The 24,918-nt window shown below is 34.6% G+C and overlaps 1 protein-coding gene, 1 long non-coding RNA gene and 1 pseudogene across 2 annotated transcripts; 2 read left to right on the forward strand and 1 right to left on the reverse strand.

Annotated features, from left to right (window-relative positions):
- Window positions 1–1,793: 1,793 nt before the first annotated feature.
- Window positions 1,794–14,976, forward strand: LOC132272885 (wall-associated receptor kinase 4-like; annotated as a pseudogene).
- A 3,638-nt stretch (window positions 14,977–18,614) lies between these two features.
- Window positions 18,615–23,860, reverse strand: LOC132274452 (uncharacterized). The gene is made up of 3 exons (XR_009470427.1): window positions 23,578–23,860; window positions 19,551–19,742; window positions 18,615–19,469 (listed from the first exon to the last, which is right to left on the reverse strand). It is a non-coding gene; the product is annotated as an uncharacterized LOC132274452 (long non-coding RNA).
- On the forward strand, window positions 19,459–22,877 carry LOC132274451 (wall-associated receptor kinase 2-like). The gene is made up of 3 exons (XM_059775720.1): window positions 19,459–20,425; window positions 20,525–20,689; window positions 21,309–22,877. The coding sequence occupies exons 1-3, from the start codon at window positions 19,552–19,554 to the stop codon at window positions 22,505–22,507; spliced, it is 2,238 nt and encodes a 745-aa protein (XP_059631703.1). The 5' UTR covers window positions 19,459–19,551; the 3' UTR covers window positions 22,508–22,877.
- Window positions 23,861–24,918: the final 1,058 nt, after the last annotated feature.

The following is a 24,918-nucleotide window of genomic DNA, read 5'->3' on the forward strand; positions in this document are numbered from 1 at the left end:
AAAAATTTATATATCATATGTGATCGTGTATATTTTATACAAGAATATTTTAACAGACTGCTGGAGATACTTTTAGTGTGCGTTTGTGAGGGTTAATTTGTTTCCATAAAATAACATCTAATTGTTAAAAAATAATTTCATCATTCAAACACGACAACTAACAAGTAAAAGTATAATAATGTCAATTCACTATATTAGATGTGACATGTGACTAATGAAAGTATTTTTGTTAATTTTATTAAATCTCAACAGATGTTATTGTTAAAAAATAAATCTAAAAAAGCGTAAGTGTAATTTATCTTATTTTGTTATGTTTTGTACTCTAAGACGATAATCGGTTTAGTTTGGTATGTGTGGGATTTCCATGGACTATATATCTACTATTTTTATTTGTTATTGTTGGGTTTTGTACCTTGCAATTAATAAAATTTGTTTGTTTCTAAAAATAAATAAATAAACCGGCTAGAAGAGACAGCTTCTTCTGCCTCGGAAAGAGCATTACAATTATTATATTAATCAATAAATTGATTAGAGTTTGGGAAGTAAAGTCAAAATTGATCAAAGAAACAAATTGGCCAATTTTATTGAAGGATCCATATTCCCACCTAACAAACCTTGATTCCTATTTGACTTGTTATAATTCATATTGATTCGAAAAAAGATTATTTTTCTCTTCCCCTTTCGTTTTATCAACTATATATAAGCTCCTTTAAATCGCTTTATAAACTGAGTCCTTCCCTATATGTAAGGGTTTCTTTAGTGCGGGTATGAAAGTAGTTGTCCAATCACATCCATGGAGAGTTGAGATTCATCAAGTGGTGATGCAATCACCCATTGGTACTTACTACCCAGAAACTAATTATTTGTTTAATCCAAATTGCACAATTGTGTTCTAGTTGATAATTTCAATTTTCAAGTGTTGTCACAATCACTGTATAGTATTCTAATTATTGTTGTTGCAATTTGCAAAGTGTACCACCACGGGCTTGTACTAAATTAACTTAATTTGGCTGATCATTTATTGATTAAGGGGCAGAAAGTTGTTAAGTCAACTGTTAAAAACTTTTAGATGTCATAGGATCCGGATCTTTTACTGCAGTGGCCCCTATGGTAAGGGGGTGTATTTTTTTTTTTTTTGATATATTTGTTCTAATTTTCAACAAATTTATTTTGTATTTTAACACAATTTTAATTAATAAAACAAATATATTAAAACACGATTTAAGTGTATTAAAGCTATAAATGATGATGTTTGGAGATATCAATAACTTAAATTATGTTACAAACACATTTGAACATTTGTTGAAATCTAAAACAAATTTAATAAAAATTATTAAAGGTTATAACTTAGTTTAGTGTTTTTTTTTAATTTTAATTTTTTGTTTTTGAAATGTGTTATTTCCTCCTTATAGATAAATGTGTGAGTTTTTTTGTCCAAAATTTTTTTTTTTGAAGTAAACAAAAAATAAAAAAAAAAGAAGCAAAAAACAAAAATTATTGAGCAATTTACAAATGGATCACCCTGGACCATTTCTCATTCTCTTTTTTTATTTATTTTTTTAAATCGGTTGTTACTTCTCCTTTCATTTTCAAAAGTCTGTAAAATCAGAACGTCAGAGCTCTCAAATCTCAATGCTTTATGTCATGTCCCATCAAGTACACCATATAGTTCTTTTCTTTTATCACAGTGCATTGAATTGGTCTTCCAGTGAAGTATTCTATAAACGACCAACAACCAGTATCTTAAGTGTCCACCAAAACATATCATTTGATCTGGGAAACAAAGCCCCAAAATGCTTCTGCAACTGAATCTGGTGGGAGTTGTTTTAGCAACCATGGCAGCACCAACAAGTGCTCAAGCCAAGCCAGGTTGCCAAGACAGCTGCGGCAACGTTAGCATCCCATTTCCATTTGGGACAAAACCGGGCTGCTACTACAACGACGAATTTCTCATAACTTGCAACAACACTTTCAATCCTCCCAAACCTTTTCTAACAAACAGTAGTATTGATGTCACCAACATTTCACTCCATGGCCAGCTGCAAATCATGCAGTATATAGCCCGCGATTGCTACAACAAGTCGGGTGCACAGACCGCACATAACGTGCCCTGGCTCAGGCTGTCCAAATTCAGAATTTCTAGTACCAGAAACAAGTTCACAGCAATTGGTTGCGACACTTACGCGACCATTCAAGGTTACCAAGGTACTAAAAATTATGCCAGTGGGTGCATATCAGTATGTGACAGCATAGACTATGTTACCAACTGGTCTTGCTCTGGAATTGGTTGTTGCCAAACATCGATCCCAAAAGGAGTAAGATTTTATGAAGTGACATTAGATAGCTTTTTCAATCATACGAGAGTGTGGAATTTCAGCCCCTGCAGTTTTTCCTTTGTTGTTGAAGAGGATAGGTTCAACTTCTCCTCCAACAATCTTAGTGATTTAAAGAATGTAAACAAGCTTCCGGTGGTGCTTGATTGGGCAATCGGAAATGAGACATCGTGTGAAGTTGCAAGAAAGTCCTCAGGATATGCATGTAAAGATAACAGCAACTGTTATGAGGTTGATTATGGTTCTGGGTATCGTTGCAATTGCTCGGAAGGTTACAATGGAAACCCATACCTTCCTAATGGTTGCCAAGGTATGTATCTATCACATTCATTGTTGGGTATATATATGTTCATTGATTTTCCTTATATTACCTATAGTAATTTGTGTAATGATTCGTTTCTCTTCTATTGTCCTGCAGATGTCAATGAATGTAATGATCAAACACTTAACGAGTGTGAAAAAATTTGTGAAAATACCGCCGGGAATTACACGTGTTCTTGTCCTAAGGGGTACCATGGAGATGGCAGAAAAAATGGAAGTGGCTGCACTGCTGATCAACCACTGGTAATTAAGATTGTTCTAGGTAAGTATCTGAGCTTAATGTACTAAAAATAAAAAATAAAAAATAAAAAAAGTTTCAAAATCTAACTAGTAAAATGTGTGGTCTTATTTCACTTGTTCCCATTAACTGCAATTTTAATGTCAGAGCAAATCGAATCAATTTTTCCCAAAAAAAATTTGTAGCTTAATTTATAGATTGTTAACAAAAATGACACACATATGAATTATGAAATTTTCCATTATTCCCTAGGTATGTGGTTTATGAAGGTCCTGAATCGATTAAAATAGATTGACTAGAGACAAACAAGATCATGTGAAGATAATAAAATTGTCTAAACTGGCTATTTGCACCAGTCTGAAAGCCATGGGAGGACAACTTGAGAGTTTTATTTTAGTTTAGAGGAGCAATATACAAATAACTTCTCCAAATTATTTTGTGGAGAGATTATTTCATGCTGACAAATTGTGTCCATTGGAAAGTCATCTGCTGGCAAGTCATCATAAGCTAAAACTTTCAAGTTTCAAGACAAATTTATATAGCAGTTGGACTTGAGAGGAAAACAAATTGACTGTTTTTCATCATTACATTTCACATTTTGCGAAAAAAAAAAAAATCAGTCATACATTCACATTAAGGAAAGTTATCCGAGCAATAGCCAAGAGTGAAATTTAATAAATGATCAAGAGTAGGTAAGATTTAAGCTCTATATGCCTCGGTGGTTTTTCTGAGTCAAATTGCAGAACAGTGTTACAATTTTACTTCCATAATTAATAGTACAAAGGAATTTATCAAAGTCACAATGTTTCTTCACCAAAGCTGAGAGATTTGTGTGCTTAATCCACTATTTGTAGGATGGTTGTGACAAGAATTTTTCTTCTGATTTGCAGTTCTCTGAAATGTTCCGAGTTCTGGACAATCAATGACTTAGCCAAATAGAAGTCTGAAAATTCTTTACAATAATGAATTTTCAATATTTCAAATGCAGGTATTGCAATAAGTGTTACAGTTCTACTTGTGGGTTTCACTTGGTTGTACCTGGGACTCAAGAAAAGAAAGCTCATTAGGCTCAAAGAGAAGTTCTTTCAGCAAAATGGTGGTTTAATGTTGCAACAGCAACTCTCTAGACGGGAAGGATCCACAGAAACAGCAACAATTTTCACAGCCGAAGAGCTCAAAAAGGCCACTGACAACTACAGTGATGACAAGATTGTAGGACGAGGAGGTTATGGTACAGTTTTCAAAGGAATTTTAACGGATAGCAGAGTAGTAGCCATCAAGAAGTCCAAATTAGTGGATCAAAGCCAAATAGAACAATTCATCAACGAGGTCATTGTACTCTCCCAAATCAATCACAGAAATGTGGTCAAACTTTTGGGTTGTTGTTTGGAGACAGAAGTCCCTTTATTAGTTTACGAGTTCATCACAAACGGAACTCTCCATGACCACATACATAATGAAAGTAAGAAGTCTTCACTTTCCTGCCAAACTCGTCTAAGGATAGCAGCAGAAACTGCCGGAGTACTGTCTTATTTGCATTCTGCAGCTTCGATTCCTATCATCCATAGAGATGTCAAGCCTACAAACATACTCTTAGATGACAATTACACTGCAAAAGTGTCTGACTTTGGAGCATCGAGGTTAGTTCCCCTTGATCAAATGCAATTATCTACAATGGTTCAAGGAACTCTTGGATACTTGGACCCTGAGTACTTACAGACAAGTCAATTGATTGAGAAAAGCGACGTTTATAGCTTTGGGGTTGTCCTTGTGGAGCTGCTAACGGGAAGGAAGGCAGTCTCATTTGACAGGCCAGAGGAGGAGAGAAATCTAGCTATTTATTTTCTTTATGCGTTGAAAGAAGAACGTTTGTTTGAAGTTCTTGACCACAGTATTGTTCATGAAGGAAATACTGAGCAACTCAAAGAGGTTGCTGTTCTTGCAAAGAGGTGTTTACGAGTAAATGGGGAGGAAAGACCTAGCATGAAAGAAGTAGGAATGGAACTGGAGGGACTAAGAAAGATAGAGAAACATCCATGGGTTAACGATGAATTGAATTCTGAAGAAACTGAGTACCTGCTAGGTGACACGTCGGACTCTTATGGATTTGGAGTTGCTCATAAGACAACAGGTGAGTATGATAGCACGAGAGGGCATATTGTTCTGCCATTAGATGGTGGGAGGTGATTGCTTTGTCATTTGTGTATATGCATCTTCATTGAAAGTGTGTACTGTGACTGTGCCTGTGCCCTATCGAATGACTGGAGTGTCCAGTGATATCCTATTTTGCTATACCTGACAAGCATGAAAGATGTGTAGCTGTGTAGTTATCTACTTGCATCGACTTCAAAATTTTGATTAACACTCTCTTCTCTTTATTTGTAGAATTTTTTTTCCCCCCTTTTTCTTTGGTATGTTTGTGTGTGTTTTCTAAGTAATTGTGGAATTGTTGGGTAGATGCGTTGATATGTTATTCTTATCTGTCATTGACTCTTTGTTTCGCAAGGAAAAACACATAGTGAGTTTGGATTCTCTTAGTATGTTTAACAACTTTTTTTATGAATAACATGGTGCCATAATACTAACAAATTACAAGTTGAACAATTTATTTTGAGTTCAACAATATGGTGTTGACGTCTCGAAATAATGTGTTGATGCCAAAAATTTATTTCAAAAGTGAACTCAATAAATCGATTCTCGATGTAATTTGTTGGATTAAGTTGTTACACGTGAATTCAAAGGTCATATCCCAAAATTATTCTTTATCATATGATGACGCACACAAACACACATCTCTTAATATATTGCTTATAGAGTGGTAGTGGTTAATTAAGTAATAACTAAAATGTGTTAGTGATACGATGAAATAAAATAGCCTAATGTGGTATGAACACAAATTAGAAGATCTATAAATGTTTAGGTAAAAAGAGAGAGACTAATTTAAATGGAAGAATTGGATAAAATCATTAAAAACGATTGTAAAAAGTCAATTATTATAAGAAAAACAGTTTGCAACGGAAAAAATAAAAAAATAGTAAAATAACAAAAGATAGAAGAATATGATGGTGATGCCATTTTAGTTGTATTTAGAGTCTAATTTAAACTTGATTGGATTAGACCTAAATTTAAGCTAACTAATCCCATAATTAGACCTGGTGAGTTGACCAATAAAATCAGACCCGTTTACCGTCCAATGACCTGGCCTCCCAACAGCCCACCAGAATGGCCTGCCAACATGGCTACCAACTCACCATCTAACGTAGCCCTATAGCTAGGTCTGGGCTTGTCAAATTTAGGACCATCAGAACCGACCCGTTAATAGGTGGACGGCCCGATGGATCTGATCCTGGGCCTATAACAGGGCTAAGCCTCTCCGCTCTGGACCACCCCCCCCCCCCTTCCCCCCGCGGGCCCCTATTCTTCCATGGGTGTTTCTAGCACAAAGGCTCCACAAATCGCCCAAATGAATGTTTTTTTTTTTAGATTGTATTTTTAATTATTCACACATGTAGATAATTGAGAGAATTATAGCTTTCCCATTTTTTCTCTCTAGTTGCTATATCACATCGAATTTGAATAGAAAAGATCGAATTTGAATGAAAAAGATCTTGGGTATGTAAAGATAGGTAAGCTGCGCCCAAATACTTTTTTCTTTGATATACTTTAATTATTCTTAATTCTAGAAGTAAAATGACAGTTATAAGATCAAGTTTGATTTGTCCAGACGCCATTTTCATTGTTTCTTAGTCCAACTAATTAATATGGTTCATTTGAAGACATAAATGCTTAATATACAATTTTATATGTGCTATAGTTGATCTGTCGAGAGAAAAATTTAATGAATTGATTTACTAATAAAAACAATTTAATGAATTAATTGGAATGACACTAATATTATGTTTAAATCATAAATTTTTTTTTGCAAGACATCCTAAAATACATGTTGTATCATGTTCTTATTACTTCAAGATTATCTGTTAAATTTAAATTAAAAATGTTAAATAATGTCAATTTAAGTATTAACAAAATATCCGAAAAAGTGGTGATGAAGTGTCTAAAAAATATAGTCTATTTGATACAGGGCCGAGCCCCTCTGCTCTGGACCAATGTCCTTGATTTGGTCCACACAAATATTTTTCTTTTCCTGTTTTTTTGTCCTTTCCCTTTTATTCTTACGTGTGTGTTTCTAGCACAAAGGCTCTCTACCAAATCGCCCCAATGAATGATTTTTTATAGATTAATTTTAATTAGCTTTCCTATTTTTTTCTCTCTAGTTGCCATATCATCAGACAAAGTTGCAATATCATCATCTATCTAATTTGAGATTCTACATAGCTGAGGAAGTTTCTCAAAATAGCAAAATCGACCTCCTAATGCCCGCTGTATTAAGAAGGTGCCAGAGAAATAATGTGGTAAATTCGTGTATGATATGCGAATTATATATGTACGGACGAATTTTTAAAAAAATATTTTTATTTATTGTTTAGAATTAAAAAATATGATAAAATACACACAAACTACATCTTTTAATATAGTCATTCTCTTTCACATTAACTGTACTTTCAAAATAATACACCTAGCCGTTCTAGTAGGTTATCACTCTATTTTTTTTCTTTCTAAATCTATCATCATTGTCACTCCAATGCACTCGTATATATATCTTTTAAAATTTGTTAGTATCTTTATTTATTATTTATTTTTAGTTTTATTTTTTTGAAGTTCGCACCACACTCAATAGATGTTTAAGTAGAATATAAAGATATTTTTACAACTTACAAGTATCACACCTGTGTATTTATTATAAATATATATGTTATGTACATGGGGTTATTGATTAATTATATTTGGATAGTTTATTTTCTTTTATGATTATTATAATAGTGTCTATTGGAATATATTTATTTTATTATATGTTACACACTATTTATTATCCTTACAAATATATGATGATATATAAGAAAATAATATTCGTATTCATATTTTTACGTTTCAATTTTTTTTTTTTTTACCGAATTTTTGAAATGTATTTTAAAAAAAATAATAGAATTATACTCGCACGTTTTCGTATCTATCTTTTTTTCGTACCATATTTTACTAACTATGGCATATGTCATTGAATTTTAAGTTAACAACTTATCTCTAGCTATATGAAAACCTTTTCACATTTTTTCTTTCTTTTATTTTTTCTTATTTGATTTTGCTAGAAAAATTAAATATTAAAATTAAACTATCTCTAACAATTTAAACTTTAATAAATTATGATTAACATGATAAATAAAATCTCGCCATTACCTTGCTAATCAAAATTAAAACACACATGGCAAAGAATTCATTTGACATGCTAAGGGTGGGAAAGGTATACATGTTTCATATATTTGTATTTTTATTAGACTTTTACGAGTTGGCAGTTTTGAAACTTATCATGCAAAGCTACGAGAAGAGTGTGATTGATGTGAGTCCTACAAATGAGGTTCACTCCCATTAACAATCTAACAGAAGTGTCACAGTCACATGAGAGGACTCGATTGGCACGTGGAATGAGATTCTTCGAGGAATATTATTAATTCAAACTAAATCGGTTCCATCGTACGAGTATTTGATAGATATATATGTTATTACATTAATAGGCCTGTGGATGTGGAAATTTGGAAGGGTCGACTCCGAAGACCTGTTGAGCGTGGGCCTTGAGATAGTCCATGGCTCGTAATTGCGTATTTGTTGCGATTGTGGTGTAATGTATTTAAACGAATATCGATAAATTGATCGAATAAATTGGTTTATGAAGATATGTAACAGTATCAAATTCTTAAAAATATAAGGTTAATTACAATGACACCCCCCGAGGTTTGTATAATGACACTCATATATAAGTTAGACGTTTTTTGAACAATGACACCCCTAAACAAAATTGGGAGCCAAACAGACCCTTAAAAGGTTTGAAAAGACAAAATTGCCCATTAATATTTAACTAATTTTAATTGTAAAATATTAAAATTTTAAAATGACATTTTTGCCCTTCTACCAATCTCTTCTAAACCCATCGATCCGGCCCTCTCTCTCTTCACCCACCGCCATCATCTCCTCAATCACAACCCCTCAACCATATCCCGCCGCCACTTCTCTTCAACCACATCCCACCGCCACTTCTCTTCAACCACAGCCACCGCCACCTTCTCTTTCCTCGCATCGGTGATTGCACAATATCACATCTCTTATCACCACCACCATGCTTGATCTGTGCAAAAATGTGCAAAAACAAACAAAGGAGCAACCCACAGATCAATCCAGATCCATTTGCATCATGAAACCGTGGTCGGAGGTTACGACGGAGGTGGTGGTGGTATCACCAGAATCAACTGAATCAGATTCATTTGATTCCTTTGTGCGATCTAAAATCTCGCTTGAATCTACTCCGGGAAGCAAAAGGCTCAGAGCACTTTGTTCTGGCCACAGATCAGTATATGTGAATCGATATATATATATATATATATATATATATATATAAAATATCTCCATACAGATCGCGCAAAATGAGTTCTATATATATATATATATATGTCAGGTTATATATTGTTCATGTTAGATCGCGCAATCTGCAACTTGAAATCAGGAGTTTACATGCGTGCTTCTCGTTGCTCCATAAATGGATTTGCTTTAAAAGCTAAACCTATATATGTGTGTGTGTGAATTTCAACTCTCAATATTTTCTTCTTGAATGCAATTACAACTTTTCATATTTTTCTTCTTAAATGCAATTATTAATGGAATTCCATGGAAGTTAGAATCATGTTCCAATCAGTGAAGCTCATACATATATGACTGAGATGCTTGGAAAAGGGAAAGACATGCAACCAAACCAGAACACCTAATTAGCTTTAGAGAGTAAGCAAAACGATTCTAATCTTGGCAATCAAAAAAATTAATAGATAAAACATCTGATTTGTAAGCATATGTGATAGTATTTTCCTTTATAATTTTTCTCAACTTTCTCGGCAACCATGCAAGGGTTTTAGAATAGAGAACATACAAAATTCACCTTGAGAAGACCTTTCGTTGTTTTGCTAATGAGATCTTTGTGGAATCCATCTCTCTCTCTCTCTATATATATATATATATGTCAGGTTATATATTGTTCATATTTGTATATAATGTGAGAGAGGTTATTTTGGACATTTTAAATTTATTAGAATGGGTAATTTAGTAATTTTGTGTCATTTCATAAGTCAAAGGACATTTAGGTCATTTTATCACATGTCAGTCCCTCAATGGGTGTTTGTGTCAAAGGCAGCAAAGCTTAGGGAGTGTTATTGTTCAAAAATGGGCTAACTTGTATATGATTGTCAATAAGGTAAACCTTAGAGGGTGTCATTGTAATTAACCCAAAAATGTAAGTTACCTAACATATACTCACATGCATATATAATAATATCATATAGATATATATATATTATTGTGATAAATTATAGTAGGGTAGTTGAATACGAATATACTCGTTACGCGTTACGCGTTCTGCTCTAGCGCTAGACCATTGAATGATGCCTTTTATTCAGACAAATTAAAGGAGGATATTTGAATACAAACACACTACATGGCATAATATAATATTAAGTAATTGGAATAAAAATTGCTCCTTATAAAACCAAGATTCCAAGACTTGGTACCAAGCTTACCGTTCCATCAAGTTTGATTTTCAATCTTCAAAATTATTCCACCATTGAAGTCTGTTCAATTACAATCTATGGTGACCTTAGACTACTCGCGTTCTCACATGGAATATCTCAAAAACTTTTCGATCTTCAAAATTATTCCACCAATGAAGTTTGTTTAATTATAATCTATGGGGACCTTAGAGTAGTCGCGTTCTCACATGGAATATCTCAAAGCTACATTTCTTTGACGCAAATTGCCAAGTAGAAGTTTATACTTAAATTGTATATTTGGAGTTTTCTGAAAGCAAAAATATTGTGTGGATCGGAACAAGTCATTTTGGTGAATTTAATTTCTTTATCGTCTTGCGCTGAATTGGTGGTCATTGAAAGATTTTCTATAAGATAAGCAATAACAATTAGAAGTTTTCCAAATTACAAACATCTCATCTAGCCTCACAAACAAAGAGGCCCCCATGAATTTGCTAAAAATGTTTCTGCTGGTCACTCTAGTAGCAGCCATGGCAGCATCAGCAAGTGCTCAAGCCAAACCAGGTTGCCAAGAAAGTGTGGCAACGTTAGCATCCCATATCCATTTGGCACAGAGCCGGGCTGCTACTATGACGATACATTTCTCATAACTTGTAATTAACGACACTTTCAATCCTCCCAAACCTTTTTTAGGAACTGGTAAATCTTCCTGTCACCAACATTTCACGCCATGGTCAGCTGCAAATCTTGCAGTATATAGGCCAAGATTGCTACAACCAGTCAGGTTCGCAGATCTCACATAACGTACCCTGGTTCTGGTTGGACAAATTCAGAATTTCCAGTACCAAAAACAAGTTCACAGCAATTGGTTGTGACACGGTAGCGTCCATTACAGCTATCCAAGGTGAGAACAAATATATGAGTGGGTGCATGTCCATATGTGACAGCATAGACTATGTTAGCAATTGGTCTTGCTCTGGAATTGGTTGTTGCCAAACATCGATCCCAAAAGGACTAAGCTATTATGAAGTGTCACTGGGAAGCTTCTACAATCATACAAAGGTGTGGAATTTCAGCCCCTGCAGTTTTGCCTTCGTTGTTGAAGAGGATAAGTTCAACTTCTCTTCAACTAGTCTTGACGATTTACATTATGGAAGCATGCTTCCAGTGGTGGTTGATTGGGCAATTGGAAATGAGCCATCATGTGAAGTTGCAAGAAACTCGTCTGAATATGCGTGGAAAAACAATAGTGAGTGTTACGTAGTTGATTATGACGCTGGGTACCGTTGCAATTGCTCCGAGGGTTACTATGGAAACCCTTATCTCCCTAATGGTTGCGAAGGTATCAATCATATATATTCGTGTAATTATTGGGTATGTTCATTGCTAATTTTATGTGGTGATTTACTTCTCTTTTGATTGTCCTGCAGATATAGATGAATGTAATGATCCAACACTCAATCTGTGTGAAAAGAGATGTGAAAATACAGCCGGAAATTATACGTGTTCTTGTCCCAAGGGGTACTACGGAGACGGCAGAAAAGATGGAACTGGCTGCACTGCTGATCAACTATTGATAATTAAGATTGCTCTAGGTAAGCATTTGGGCTTAAAATCCTAAAAATAAGTGTGAATTTTCTAACGGCAGAGGAATTCCAAATTTCCAATAATATTTCTCAACAAATGTGTAGTTTAGTTTCAATGTAAAAGACATATATTTTTTTGTTAAATATTTTCTGTAAGAAATATTTTACAAGTAAGATAAGTGTTATGTCCCATTTTTTTGGTGGTTGGCAACAACCTAAAAATCAAGGGTCTAGTTGTATTTCTCCTACCTTCCTAAGTGGATGACGAGTATTTAAGTTTCTAAAGGGACAAAGTTGATGTCTGAGTGGGGTATGTTTCTTGCCATTAAAAGAAAGAAAAACAAAAACAATCTGAAAATATTTTTAAAGGTAAAGTGTTAAAAACCTTCTTAAACTATGTTTGAATTTGCAAATAATTCCTTAAAGTATATTTGTATATAATACTTCCTGAACTATTACATTTTGTTGCAAAATGCCCCAATGACTAGAGTATATTTCATTAAATGACGTAATGCAATTTCTTATTAATTATATTTAATCTATTTTTCTTATTGAAATAAATTATGAAAAATATTCATACTAATTTGAAGTCATATTCTCCATTAAATTTGAATAAATTTACCTTTAATTTTTTAAATTAATTATATAAATAAAAATCTTAAGTAGAAAATTTTAAATAATTTCTTAATTTTTCATGATTATATTGCATGAAAATGAACATATATTTTACTTAAGTAATTTGTTAATATTTCATTAATATATTGTATGAAAAAGAAGGTAAACTCAGTTCAATAAGTTTTTATTTTAATTTTTATAAATAATAAAGTTTTAATAATAAGTTAATCATTTTAAAAAATGGTAGTTACAATTTTTATTTTTTATTTTTTATTTTTATAATAAATTGATACTAATAATAAAATTAAGGTAAATTATATAAATAAATTAATAGTTCAAGGGGTAATTTGTAGTTCAATGGGTTATTTACAAAAGGGCAAAAGTTTTTTATTTATTTATTTATTTTTTAACTTTACCCTATATATATGTATATATTTTTAATGGAACTTTACCCTATTTTTAACAAAAAGAAGAGAGAGTCAGTCTCCCATGCAATGGGCAAGAGTGAAATTTAAAATATGATCAAGACTAATTCAGATTCAAGCCAAATATACCTCGTTGGTTTGTGTAGTCAAATTGCAGAACATGTTACAATTTTACTTCCAAAACTAACACTACAATTTATCTTTGTTAAGATGTTTATTCAACAAAGCTAGTGATTTGTGTGCTTAATCCATTATCTATTAGGATGAGTGGAACAAGCATTTTCGTTCTGATTTCAAGTTCTCTGAAATGCCCTATGTTCCGGACAATCAACTAGTTGAGCAAATAAAAGTCTGAAAATTCTTACAATAATATTCAAACGCAGGTACTGCAATTAGTGTTACTGTTCTACTTGTGGGTTTCACTTGGTTGTATTTGGGACTCAAGAAAAGAAAGCTCATTATGCTCAAAGAGAAGTTCTTTCAGCAAAATGGTGGTCTAATGTTGCAACAGCAACTCTCTAGACAGGAAGGGTCTACCGAAACAGCAAAAATATTCCCAGCAGAGGAGCTTAAAAAGGCCACTAACAACTACAGTGATGACAAAATTGTCGGACGAGAAGGTTATGGTACAGTTTTTAAAGGAACTTTATCAGATAACAGGGTTGTCGCCATCAAAAAGTCCAAAATAGTGGATCAAAGCCAAATACAACAATTCATCAATGAGGTGATTGTACTTTCCCATATCAATCACAGAAATGTGGTCAAGCTCTTGGGTTGTTGTTTGGAGACAGAAGTCCCTTTATTAGTTTATGAGTTCATCACGAACGGAACTCTCCATGACCACATACATAATGAAAGCAAGACGGCTCCATTTTCCTGGCAAACTTGTCTAAGGATTGCTGCAGAAACTGCTGGAGTTCTCTCTTATTTGCATTCTGCAGCTTCGGTTCCTATCATCCATAGAGATGTCAAGCCTACAAACATACTCTTGGATGGAAATTACACTGCAAAAGTGTCGGGACTTTGGAGCATCAAGGTTAGTGCCCCTTGATCAAATGTAGCTATCCACATTGGTGCAAGGAACTCTTGGATACTTACACCCTGAGTGCTTGCAGACAAGTCAATTGACGGGGAAAAGTGATGTTTACAGCTTTGGGGTTGTCCTTGTTGAGTTGCTAACGGGAAGGAAGGCAATCTCTTTTGACAGGCCAGAGGAGGAGAAAAACCTAGCTATTTATTTTCTTTTGCGTTGAAAGAAGATCGCTTGTTTGAAGTTCTTGAGTGCAGTATAGTTCATGAGGGAAATGCTGAAGAGCTCAAAGAGGTTGCTGTTCTTGCAAAGAAGTGTTTATGAGTAAATGGGGAAGAAAGACCTAGTATGAAAGAAGTAGCAATGGAACTGGAGGGACTAAGAATAATGGAGCAGCATCCATGGGTTAACGGTGAATTGAATTCGGAAGAGACTGAGTGCCTACTAGGAGACACATCAAACACTTTCGGAATTGAATTTACTGGTAACACAACAGGTGCGTATGATAGCAATAGGGAGCATATTGTTCTGCCATTAGATGGTGGGAGGTGATTGTTTTGCCATTTGTGCATTTGCATCTTCATCGAAGGTGTGTACTGCGACTGTGCCCCATCCTATGACTGGAGTGCCTAGTGATGTCCTAGTTTGCTATATGATCAGCATCTATACCTTTCGAGCATGAAAGATGTGTAGTTGCGTAGTTATCAACATATCTACTTGTAATGACTTCTACATACAATTTGATTTTCAGTCTCTTTTCTTTATATGTATTGTGTTTTTTTTTTGCCCCATTTTATATTGTTTGAGTGTTTTTTTAAGTAATTGGGGAATTGTTAGGCAGATGCACTAATATGGTGTTTTCTATACCTACATTGTGTGAATGTGTTTTGCTGCAACCTAAAGTGATCAGATCTGTTACAAGAGGGAACTTTTCATTGTGGTTTGTAAGAACATTTTGTGATGTAACTTTGTTGTAAAATGACTTTTAGCAACAGCTATTTACCACCTTGTGTACTGCAAGAACTAGTTTCTCAATGATGGAAATAAAAGACGAATAAATGATTGGGAGGGAAAAAAACAGAGGACCCTTTGAAAGATCAATTAATTTACATCCCTAGAGGTTTCTTCATCAGATTATTTCTTTAACAAGCAGCAAAATTGGCTTAGGAGCTATGAAAAATGTTTCTCCTAGTATTAACTAAAGTTGTATTCAAAAGCACCTTCAATCAGTGAAGGAGTGAGATAATTCTTTTGGGTGGGGGAGGTTAAACAACAATAAGATAAATTATTTTCAAACTATCAAAAAAAAAAAAAAAAAAAAAAAATATTTAACCTTCATTGATAATTTCATTGAGTACCTTTACAATTGTTGTCGACAAATTTTTATACTTAAAAAAATTTTGTATGATAACTTCATTATCTATGCTACTAAGTATATCTTTTTCAACAAATACAATCAATCGATCACCCATCCATTAATATATCTTTTTCAACATATACATATATGATTGATATACGGTATAAGAACTTGACTGAGAGAAAAGAAATAAGATGCCATAATAAATGCGAACTTAGTCCAACAGCCTAAGATCATGAAGCCCATATCCCCTATTCCAAGTAACACCAGATATCACATCAGAACTCTACAACATTCTCAACAAATACACGAATCTAAAATACAACACATATTGGTGTTAGTTGTCCATTTAAAAAAAAGAAGATTAAGGATTTTAAAACAACAAAAACAGAAAACCACTCATAGTTTGTATCAGACACTATAGTGAATGGAAGAATGTTGTATTACACAAGATTACAATCTAGGGTTTTGCGATCTCGAATGGAAGCTTTCTTAACCCTAGAATGGGAAAATGGGGCGAATGATCCTAGACCTCCTCCACATCCGCCAGATTAATTCTTTAAGGTTCGAGAAAAACCAGTAGCAACTGAATTTTAACTCGATTGAATTTCAGTTGTTTTTTTTGGGCCTTTTGGGCCATGTTTTGTGCTAGTTTGTCCTTGAACATTTGTTCCTTTTGGCCCGTTGGGCTTAGAATTCTTAAATTCAAGCTGAAGCCTTGATAAAGTACCAATGTGCTCTCATGTCATGTGGATCAGATGAACTGTGAGCTCTATTTGTATTCTGTGATTGGATGATAGACTAATAGTGGTAAAAGAAATGGGTTCCTGTATTTTGCCATTTTCCCTTACTTCCCTCGCCAACCAACAATGAACAAACTCAATTTTACAAAAACTGAATTGATTTTTGTGTGTTTTTAACATTAATATATTTTTTGTGTTGACATTTTTAGATACTGTTTACTCTAATTATATATGTAATTTTTCATTAAATTGATTTAACAAATATTGTAATTGAAAATATTTGATAAAGCTTTACTTTTGTATTAAGGACTAGATACAGATGGATTGAAATTGGTTAATCATAAAAATCACAATTACTTTACATGTATATACAAAAAAGTATAAAACTTGGCAATTATTTTTTCCTGCAAAATAATAACAAAATTGTATTATTATTATTATTTAACCGCAGTGTGAGACCTTTGCCCATGATGCAACTGTCCCGATTTTTTCACTGCCCTCTGCCGATTATATATATATATATATTGTTTGGCCTCTGAATCACACGACAACATGGACTTGGTAAAATTGATGTTGGAAAAGATCATGACGGCCAAGGGCAACATTGAGCAAGAGAGTTAGAAATCTGAAAACGAACAGAAAAGAAGCCAATTTCTTGAAAAAAAATGATGTCCAATTACCCTGATAAATCCAAGAGAGAGAAAGAGAGTTAGAAATCTGAAAACGAAGAGGAGGGGGAAATTGAAGAGAGAGAAAGGTGAAAAAAAAAAAAATTACCAACGTGCTTTCATTTACAGTGTCCTTTTGTTCCATCATTTTTGTTTTTCTCTTCTTCATTCTTTTTTATTTTTATGTTGAACTTGATGTTTATATATTGTTCAATTCAGCAAGGAAAAAGACATGTACATATATTTAATAGCAATGATTAATTATAATGACACCCTATGAGGTTTGCTATATTGACAACCATATACAACTTAGCTAATTTTTGGACAAAGACACCCCTTTAGGTTTCATAAAGTTAACAAAGACACCACAATGGTTCTTACACATGGTGAATTGACATTATTGTCCTTTAACACATTCAATTACCAATTTATCTAATACCATTCTTTTTTATTGACTAAAATACCCTCATAACCCTACCAAACCAATAGCCACCACACCCACCACCACTACCATGGTGCTTGACTTTTCTCAGAGAAAAGAGGTTCTGATTGGAAATAAAATAGGTTCATCAGTATAAATTTCTAATGTATGTATATATTTCTGCAGCATAATAAGAGATTGAGATTAAAAATACGAAATAAAAACACATTTTTTTTTACAGAAGAAGAGATGCCAAAAGCAATACAGAGGGGTATGGAAGAATGGAGGATGAGAACCAAAAATGGCAGTGTGTGTCCAACACATGGAAACATGGCAAAATGGGTTTCAATTAGTATAAAGACTAAAACATGTGCCTAATTTATTTGGAGCATTTTCTTAGTAACCAAACCATCTGTATAAATCAAATTATAAGTTAATTAACACTGAAACGATCTGTATAAATCAAATTAAAATTGAAACAAGTTGTATAAATAAAATTAACACTGAACCAATCTTATAAAACAAGTTGTTAATTTAACACTGAAACTATCTTATGAAACAAGATGTATAAATCAAATTAAAATTGAAGGAGCAATGTTTATAACCAGTAATCCATCTTTCTTCCCCAAATCCACTTCCCCCAAATACTTATCCCTCAAGTTCATGTAATCTATCTTCTTCCTATATATATGTGTATGAATATATAGATTGTGATTAATCGAACCACCACCGCCATCACCGTTCTTCTCGCCGAAGCGGCGGAGCCTCAGCATCGAGTCATTGTTGGGAACTTCTCTAGCCGTCACCGTTGTCTGGTATGATGGTCACCTTCATCGAAGCTTCCACTGGTCGTCGCCGTCGTCGGGAATCTCGATTGGATTACAAGCTTTGGTTTGGGTTAGCATCGGTGGGATGGTATATATATGTATGGACAAACGTATATATGTGCTAAGGTGTGAAATTAGGACTTGTAGTTTGTAGAAACAAAGAGAATATGAGGCACAGATCAAGCAGTGGAGAGAGGGTGGAAGTTGCGGTGGTGTAGGACCATAGGTGGGTGACGGTAGGTGACGATGGTGCTGTGTTGGACTTGGTTTTATATATATATATATACACACACTATTACATCAGCACCATCATATATATATATATTATTTATATATGATGGTGCTGATGTAATAGTGTGTATAAAAATGAATTAAATATTAAAGGGCAATCTCATCTTTTCAAACGTTTTAAGGGCTTGTTTGGATCAAAATTTTCACTAAGATGATGTCTTTGTTCAAAAAAGGGCTAAGTTGTATATGACTGTTAATATGACAAACCTCAGGGGTGTCATAGTAATTAACCCTAATAACAATTATGGTTACAAATTATCAATTTGCCTGAGTATTCGGAGGGAAAAAAAGTTAGTCCCGCATACTATAGAAAAATAAACACACACACCACATGTCTAGAGTCAAGATCAAACAAAAACATTCGTCATGCAAAAAACAAAAAGTTACAAATTTCGGCCACCAAACCTTTTCTCTCATCTAACATGCATCATTCAATGGGATCCACAAGAGAAAGGAAGTCAAAAAAATAAAAAATAAATAAAAAAAAAGAAGTCAAAATTGGATAGCAACGCCACTCAAGGCCCAAACAAAATTTGGCTACGACTTCACAAACCACTTGTCCCTTTTACACGCTTTCTTTATGCGATCAACACTTGATTTACAGAATTACTTAAAAAAAAAACTGGTGTTTGGCAATAAACATTATTACTACATGGACTAAAAATAAATAAGCTAATGAGCGACCATACAAATATACAACAATATCACTAAACCAAAGTCAAGATATTGCAAGAGAGATTTTCTTTATGTTCACAAGATTTGATAGACTTGCACCGAATGGTTCGTTCTATGAAGTTAACACTAACCGACACCGCACGTCAAGGATGTTACTATCTTTGTCAGTGACTCAGACAACATTGACCCACGGAAAAAGAAAGACCAACTATTCCAACGAACCTCAGCCAAAATTAGCGCAGACACATTTATATCTCTTTCGTATATCACACTGCAGTGGACTTGGTCTTCCACTAGAGTGCCTAAAAAAGAACCAAAAAAGGCTTGTGACTTTGTATACACCAAAAAGTAGCCATCAAAAATCAAACAAAGTAGTCACTCACAATGTGTTTGCCTGTGATGCCTGTGCAAATTCTCTCCCTTGTGCTGTTGATATTCTCCTCAGCACCAACTGCTTTGCCAGCGAATGCACCCATAGCCAAACCCGGCTGCGCTGATCGCTGTGGGAATGTAAGCATCCCATACCCATTCGGCATGACCCCGGACTGTTATCTTGACAAACATTTCCACATCACCTGTAACAATTCCTTCAGTCCTGCCAAACCATTTTTAGAGAGTAGTACAAAAAACGTTACCAAAATTACACTCGAAGGTCAGTTGCATGTCTTGAAGTTTACCGCTCATGATTGTTATGATCATGGTCACAGGACGACCTACAACGAGCCCATATTCAAGCTGACCAAATTCACCATTTCTAATACCCAGAATAAGTTCGTAGCAGTTGGTTGTGATACTTACGCCATTTTACACGCTTACGAAGGTGATAAGATGTACACGACTGGGTGTATGTCCCTTTGTGATAGCATGGATGACATTACTGATGGTTCTTGTTCCGGGTTTGGCTGTTGCCAAACATCCATCCCCAAAGGGGTAAGGGAAATTAATTTGACACTAAGTAGCTACTACAATCATACATATATACATGGCTTCAACCCCTGCAGCTATGCCTTTGTTGTAGAAGAAAGCGAGTTCAACTTCTCAAAAAATTATCTTCGCGATTTGAAGAACAGAAAAAAGCTTCCGTTGGTGCTTGATTGGACCATTGGTAATGAGACATGTGAAGTGGCTAGCAAGAATATGATTAGCTATGCATGTAAAGAAAATAGCGAGTGCTATGAACCGGAAAATGGTCCTGGCTATCGATGCAGATGCTTTAATGGTTACGAAGGTAACCCATACCTGTCCAATGGTTGCCAAGGTATTCACCATATTTATGTTTGTATTAAACCTTTAATTGCATTGCTTCTAAGTGTTTTCCTGACATGTGCCTCAATTTAATTCTTTAATTGTTTTGCAGATATTAATGAATGTGAGGACCCAAGTCTCAACAGGTGCCCAAAACATTGTGTTAACATTGCAGGCAATTATAAATGTTCTTGCCCCAAAGGATACCGTTGGGACAGTAGAACAAATGGAGAAGGTTGCGTTGTTGATCAACTACTCGTGATTACTCTTTATGTTGGTAAGTATATTAGATGGATTCTAATTTCCTCCTCAGATATAATGATGATTCAATTTATCAGATATCCTTAGCAATTGATGCCACCAGTTGAAAAGAGGGAAATATCAGATCAATGAATATAGTTTATATCCATCAATTCATTTATATTACCCTTTGGGCCACAAAGATACTTTGGTAGAGTGATCTCCTTAGGTATTGTCTTCCTTTGTTAGTGTAGTAATTCAAGACAACCTTCTAAACCTCACAATTGTTGAGTGGCACCATCACGAGTTGGTCAAGTATGGAATTGAAAGTGAAGGCTAGTTGTGATAAAGCAATTAGCTAATTTGTAATAACAGGTTCGGGGTTCTTGAATGAAATGTTAGTTTTTCCTGCTTATTATGGATTGTTTTATCCTTAAAATACTATGGTCTCCAAGTTTTTTGGTGAATTATATTCCCAGCAAATTGTCCACGGATATAAATATAAGGGGGAGTTTTATATTCTTGGTTGTGTTATGTTCATCTTACTTCTTTTCAGTACTGTACGGTATCCTTTGGACTTTTCAGTATTTTATTCACGCTTTACTTAAATTACTTACAAAAAGAAGTAAAATATTCCTTTCTAATTTCAATTACAGGAATTGCTACAGTGGTAACAGTTCTGCTTGTTGGTAGCTCCTGGTTGTACTTTGGATTGAAGAAAAGAAAGCTCGTTAGGATCAAAGTAAAATTATTTCAGCAAAATGGTGGTTTAATGTTACGACAACAGCTCTCTGGACAAGAAGGAACCAAGGATACAGTCAAAATTTTCACCGAGAAAGAGCTTCAGATGGCTACTAACAACTATGACGATAGCAGAATAATTGGTCGAGGAGGTTATGGCACAGTTTATAAAGGCTACTTAACAGACAGCAGAATAGTTGCCATCAAGAAGTCTAAAATAGTGGATCAAGGCCAAATTGAACAATTCATCAACGAGGTGATTGTACTCTTTCAGATCAACCATAGAAATGTGGTAAAGCTATTGGGTTGTTGTTTGGAGACAGAGGTCCCTCTACTAGTTTATGAGTTCATCAACAATGGCACCCTCTTTGAACACATCCATAAAAAAAGAAAGGAAACCGCCATTTCTTGGGATATCCGTCTAAGGATTGCAGCAGAAACTGCTGGGGTTCTATCATATTTGCACTCTGCAGCTTCTACCCCGATCATCCATAGAGATATCAAGTCTGCAAACATACTCTTAGATGATAACTACATTGCAAAAGTGTCTGACTTTGGAACATCAAGGTTGGTTCCGTTGGATCAAGCTCAGTTCTGTACGATGGTGCAAGGAACTCTTGGATACTTGGACCCTGAGTACATGCACACGAGCCAATTGACTGAGAAGAGTGATGTTTATAGCTTCGGGGTAGTCCTTGTAGAGCTACTAACTGGAAAGAAGGCCCTTTCTTTTGATAGGTCAGAGGAGGAGAGGAGTCTAGCTACGTATTTTCTTTCTTCGCTGGAAAAGGGTCGCTTGTTTCAAGTTCTTGAGGACCATCTAGTGTGTGATGGAAATGCTGAGCAGCTCACGGAAGTTGCAGAGATTGCAAGGAGGTGCTTAAACCTGAAGGGGGAGGACAGACCTTCTATGAAGGAAGTAGGAATGGGACTAGAGGGGCTAAGGATGGTAGAGAAGCATCAATGGGTTGGCATAGCATTGAATTTGGAGGAGACTGAGTCCTTGCTTGATGAGAGATCAAATGCCAACGAATATGGTGGTAGTAGTGCTACAAATGCCAAGTTTGATAGCCCAAGGGAACATGTAATATTGCCTATCGATGGTAGGAGATGATTGTTTAGTCCTGATTTTGCCATGTTAGCATCTGAACCTTTCGGGACATGGAGCTAGCCAAATTATCTGAACGCTGCTTAGATGTCTTACTCATGCATTCTATATAGTTATGTTTTTAATGTCTCTTCACCTGTCATGCAATTGTTAGGTTTAAGCAGATAGATTGTCCAATTTTTATTAGTTTTATGCATATGCAGCTATGTGTTTGGCTTCAACTTCAAAGTGAAAGATAATATATGAGCGAACTTTAAGCATGAATTTTCCATGATAATTTGTGAGAACATTCTGCAGTGCAACTTTTTGTTGCATTATCATTTTTAGACAACCATATACCAACTGTTAAGGAATTTGATCGATCTCAAATTAATGGTTTTTTTCCCCCCTTCTGTAGAGCTAAAATTATTATTTTTAACCTTACATAAATACTGTAACTTAGAAAAGTTCTCGAATAGATATGTAGCACCTCTTAAATGGCCTTTAAAATCTAATTCTCAATGTAAGGCACGTGACACACATGGCTGGGGCAAAATTTTATAAAGACAAAAATTACCCTTATGACAGTTAAATGGATTATATACACAAATACATGTTATAGGTATACAGTTTAAAATCAAAAACCCCCAATTTGTGTTCAGCAACAAACCCTAACCATCATTCATACCAAACAAAATGTACCTGAAAAAATAATAATAGTAATAATAACAATTATCTTACTATTAGCTTAAGGAAGGAATGCACTTTCAGCAATATCTTAATTACTCAACATGGAGGAAGAAATTTATCAAAAATAGAACTATTAAACACAAAAGTCGATCAAAAAACAAAACAATTATACACACAGCAATTGCAAATTCTCAACCTCAAGAAACACCCCCTGCCTTAGCCTTCCACTAAACCCCAAACCAACACCAGATATATTCTAATAAATCAGTAAAAAAAAAAAGAACAATCAAACAAATCGGTAAAATATGAATGCATATATCTATATATGTGGAGAAAATATGATGATGATGAATTAACAGCAGACTCAGAGTCTATTCAGAATAGGTTGAACCGTTATGGCCGATTACCTCCGACATGAGTGAGGTCGCCGGAGCCACGGTCGTCCACGGAGGAGAAGCGTCTTCCATATCTGACGGTTGAAAATTAGCAGAGAAAGAACGAAACCCTTAATTTGGGATTGTTTGACGAAACTATTGTGACAATCTTCTATAACTAACTGTAACTAACTGTTGAAATTTAACCGGAGAAAGAAAGAAAACCCCAAATTGGAATTGTTTGGCGGGAGAAATCAGACCTAGGCAACTCACCAATACGTGATAAAATTATGATGAGCCTTTTGTATTGTACATTTTCCCAACGTCAGCAGCGGAAGTTGAAAAGTATTATATATTACAAAAGGTAATTTACACTAACATCATTTATGATTTGTCATAATTACAAAGACCCCCTTCTAATTTAGAAATTTACTCGAACTTCCCTTAGGAATGAAAATATCCTATACGAATCTCCCTTCTGTTAGAGTCAACGACGAAAATTGCTGACATCATGTACAAATTTTACTAAAATTTTCATAATACCCTTATATATAATTGCTGATGTCACACACACACACACACACACACACACACATATATATATATATATTTGTTGTGTATGTGTAAAGTGTAATCTTACAAGCCAATGAAATATTGATAACAAAACAATATAAAAATATAAAAAATATGTGAAAAAATAAGAAATAAAAAGAAAAAAAGAAGAAGAATAAAATAAACTAAATAGGGAAGCCATGGTGCCTGATCGTAGGATGAAGGCAGCGAAGAGAAAATGAACTCCTTGAGATGGGTTCTTCACAATCTCAAGCTTCGATCTCCCGACTTTGACTCTGGTGGCTCCTTCGTGTCCTCCACGTTTAGTCACTGCCGTCCATCACCGCTGGAATCAGTCCCAGTGCTATCCCCTATGGTGGTCTGTCAGCCTATCCACAAGATTGTTTCCTTAATTTCGCCACAATATCATTTTTTTAGTTATAATATATCTCTGAATCGATCAATTACTGAGTTTGAACTTACAAGAACACTTTAATTTTGATAACCGTTACGTTGATTTGGAGCATGAGTTGCATAATCAACATATATTGGTATGGTTTAGGTTACCTGGGTTTGAACGGAAGCAATGTTTCTTCTCCGATGAGGTCAAAATTTTGGGTAAGGGCTTTTTTTGTTCCCTTGATTTGGGTAAGTTTTTTTTTTGGGTAAGTCAAAATCTCCCTTTTTGCTTCTTGCGGAAGTGGAAATTAGAAACTTGACACCTTCAAGTACTGTATTCATGGTCTCTGAAAATTCTTTGATTGTCTGGAATATATGTAATTGAAGAATTACACAAGCAACATATGTGTGTGTGTGTGTGTA

Source organism: Cornus florida, unplaced genomic scaffold, assembly GCF_030987335.1.
Source record: "Cornus florida cultivar Cherokee Brave unplaced genomic scaffold, ASM3098733v1 CherokeeBrave_3.0.0_Hap2_Chr09, whole genome shotgun sequence".
Taxonomy (NCBI): domain Eukaryota; kingdom Viridiplantae; phylum Streptophyta; class Magnoliopsida; order Cornales; family Cornaceae; genus Cornus; species Cornus florida.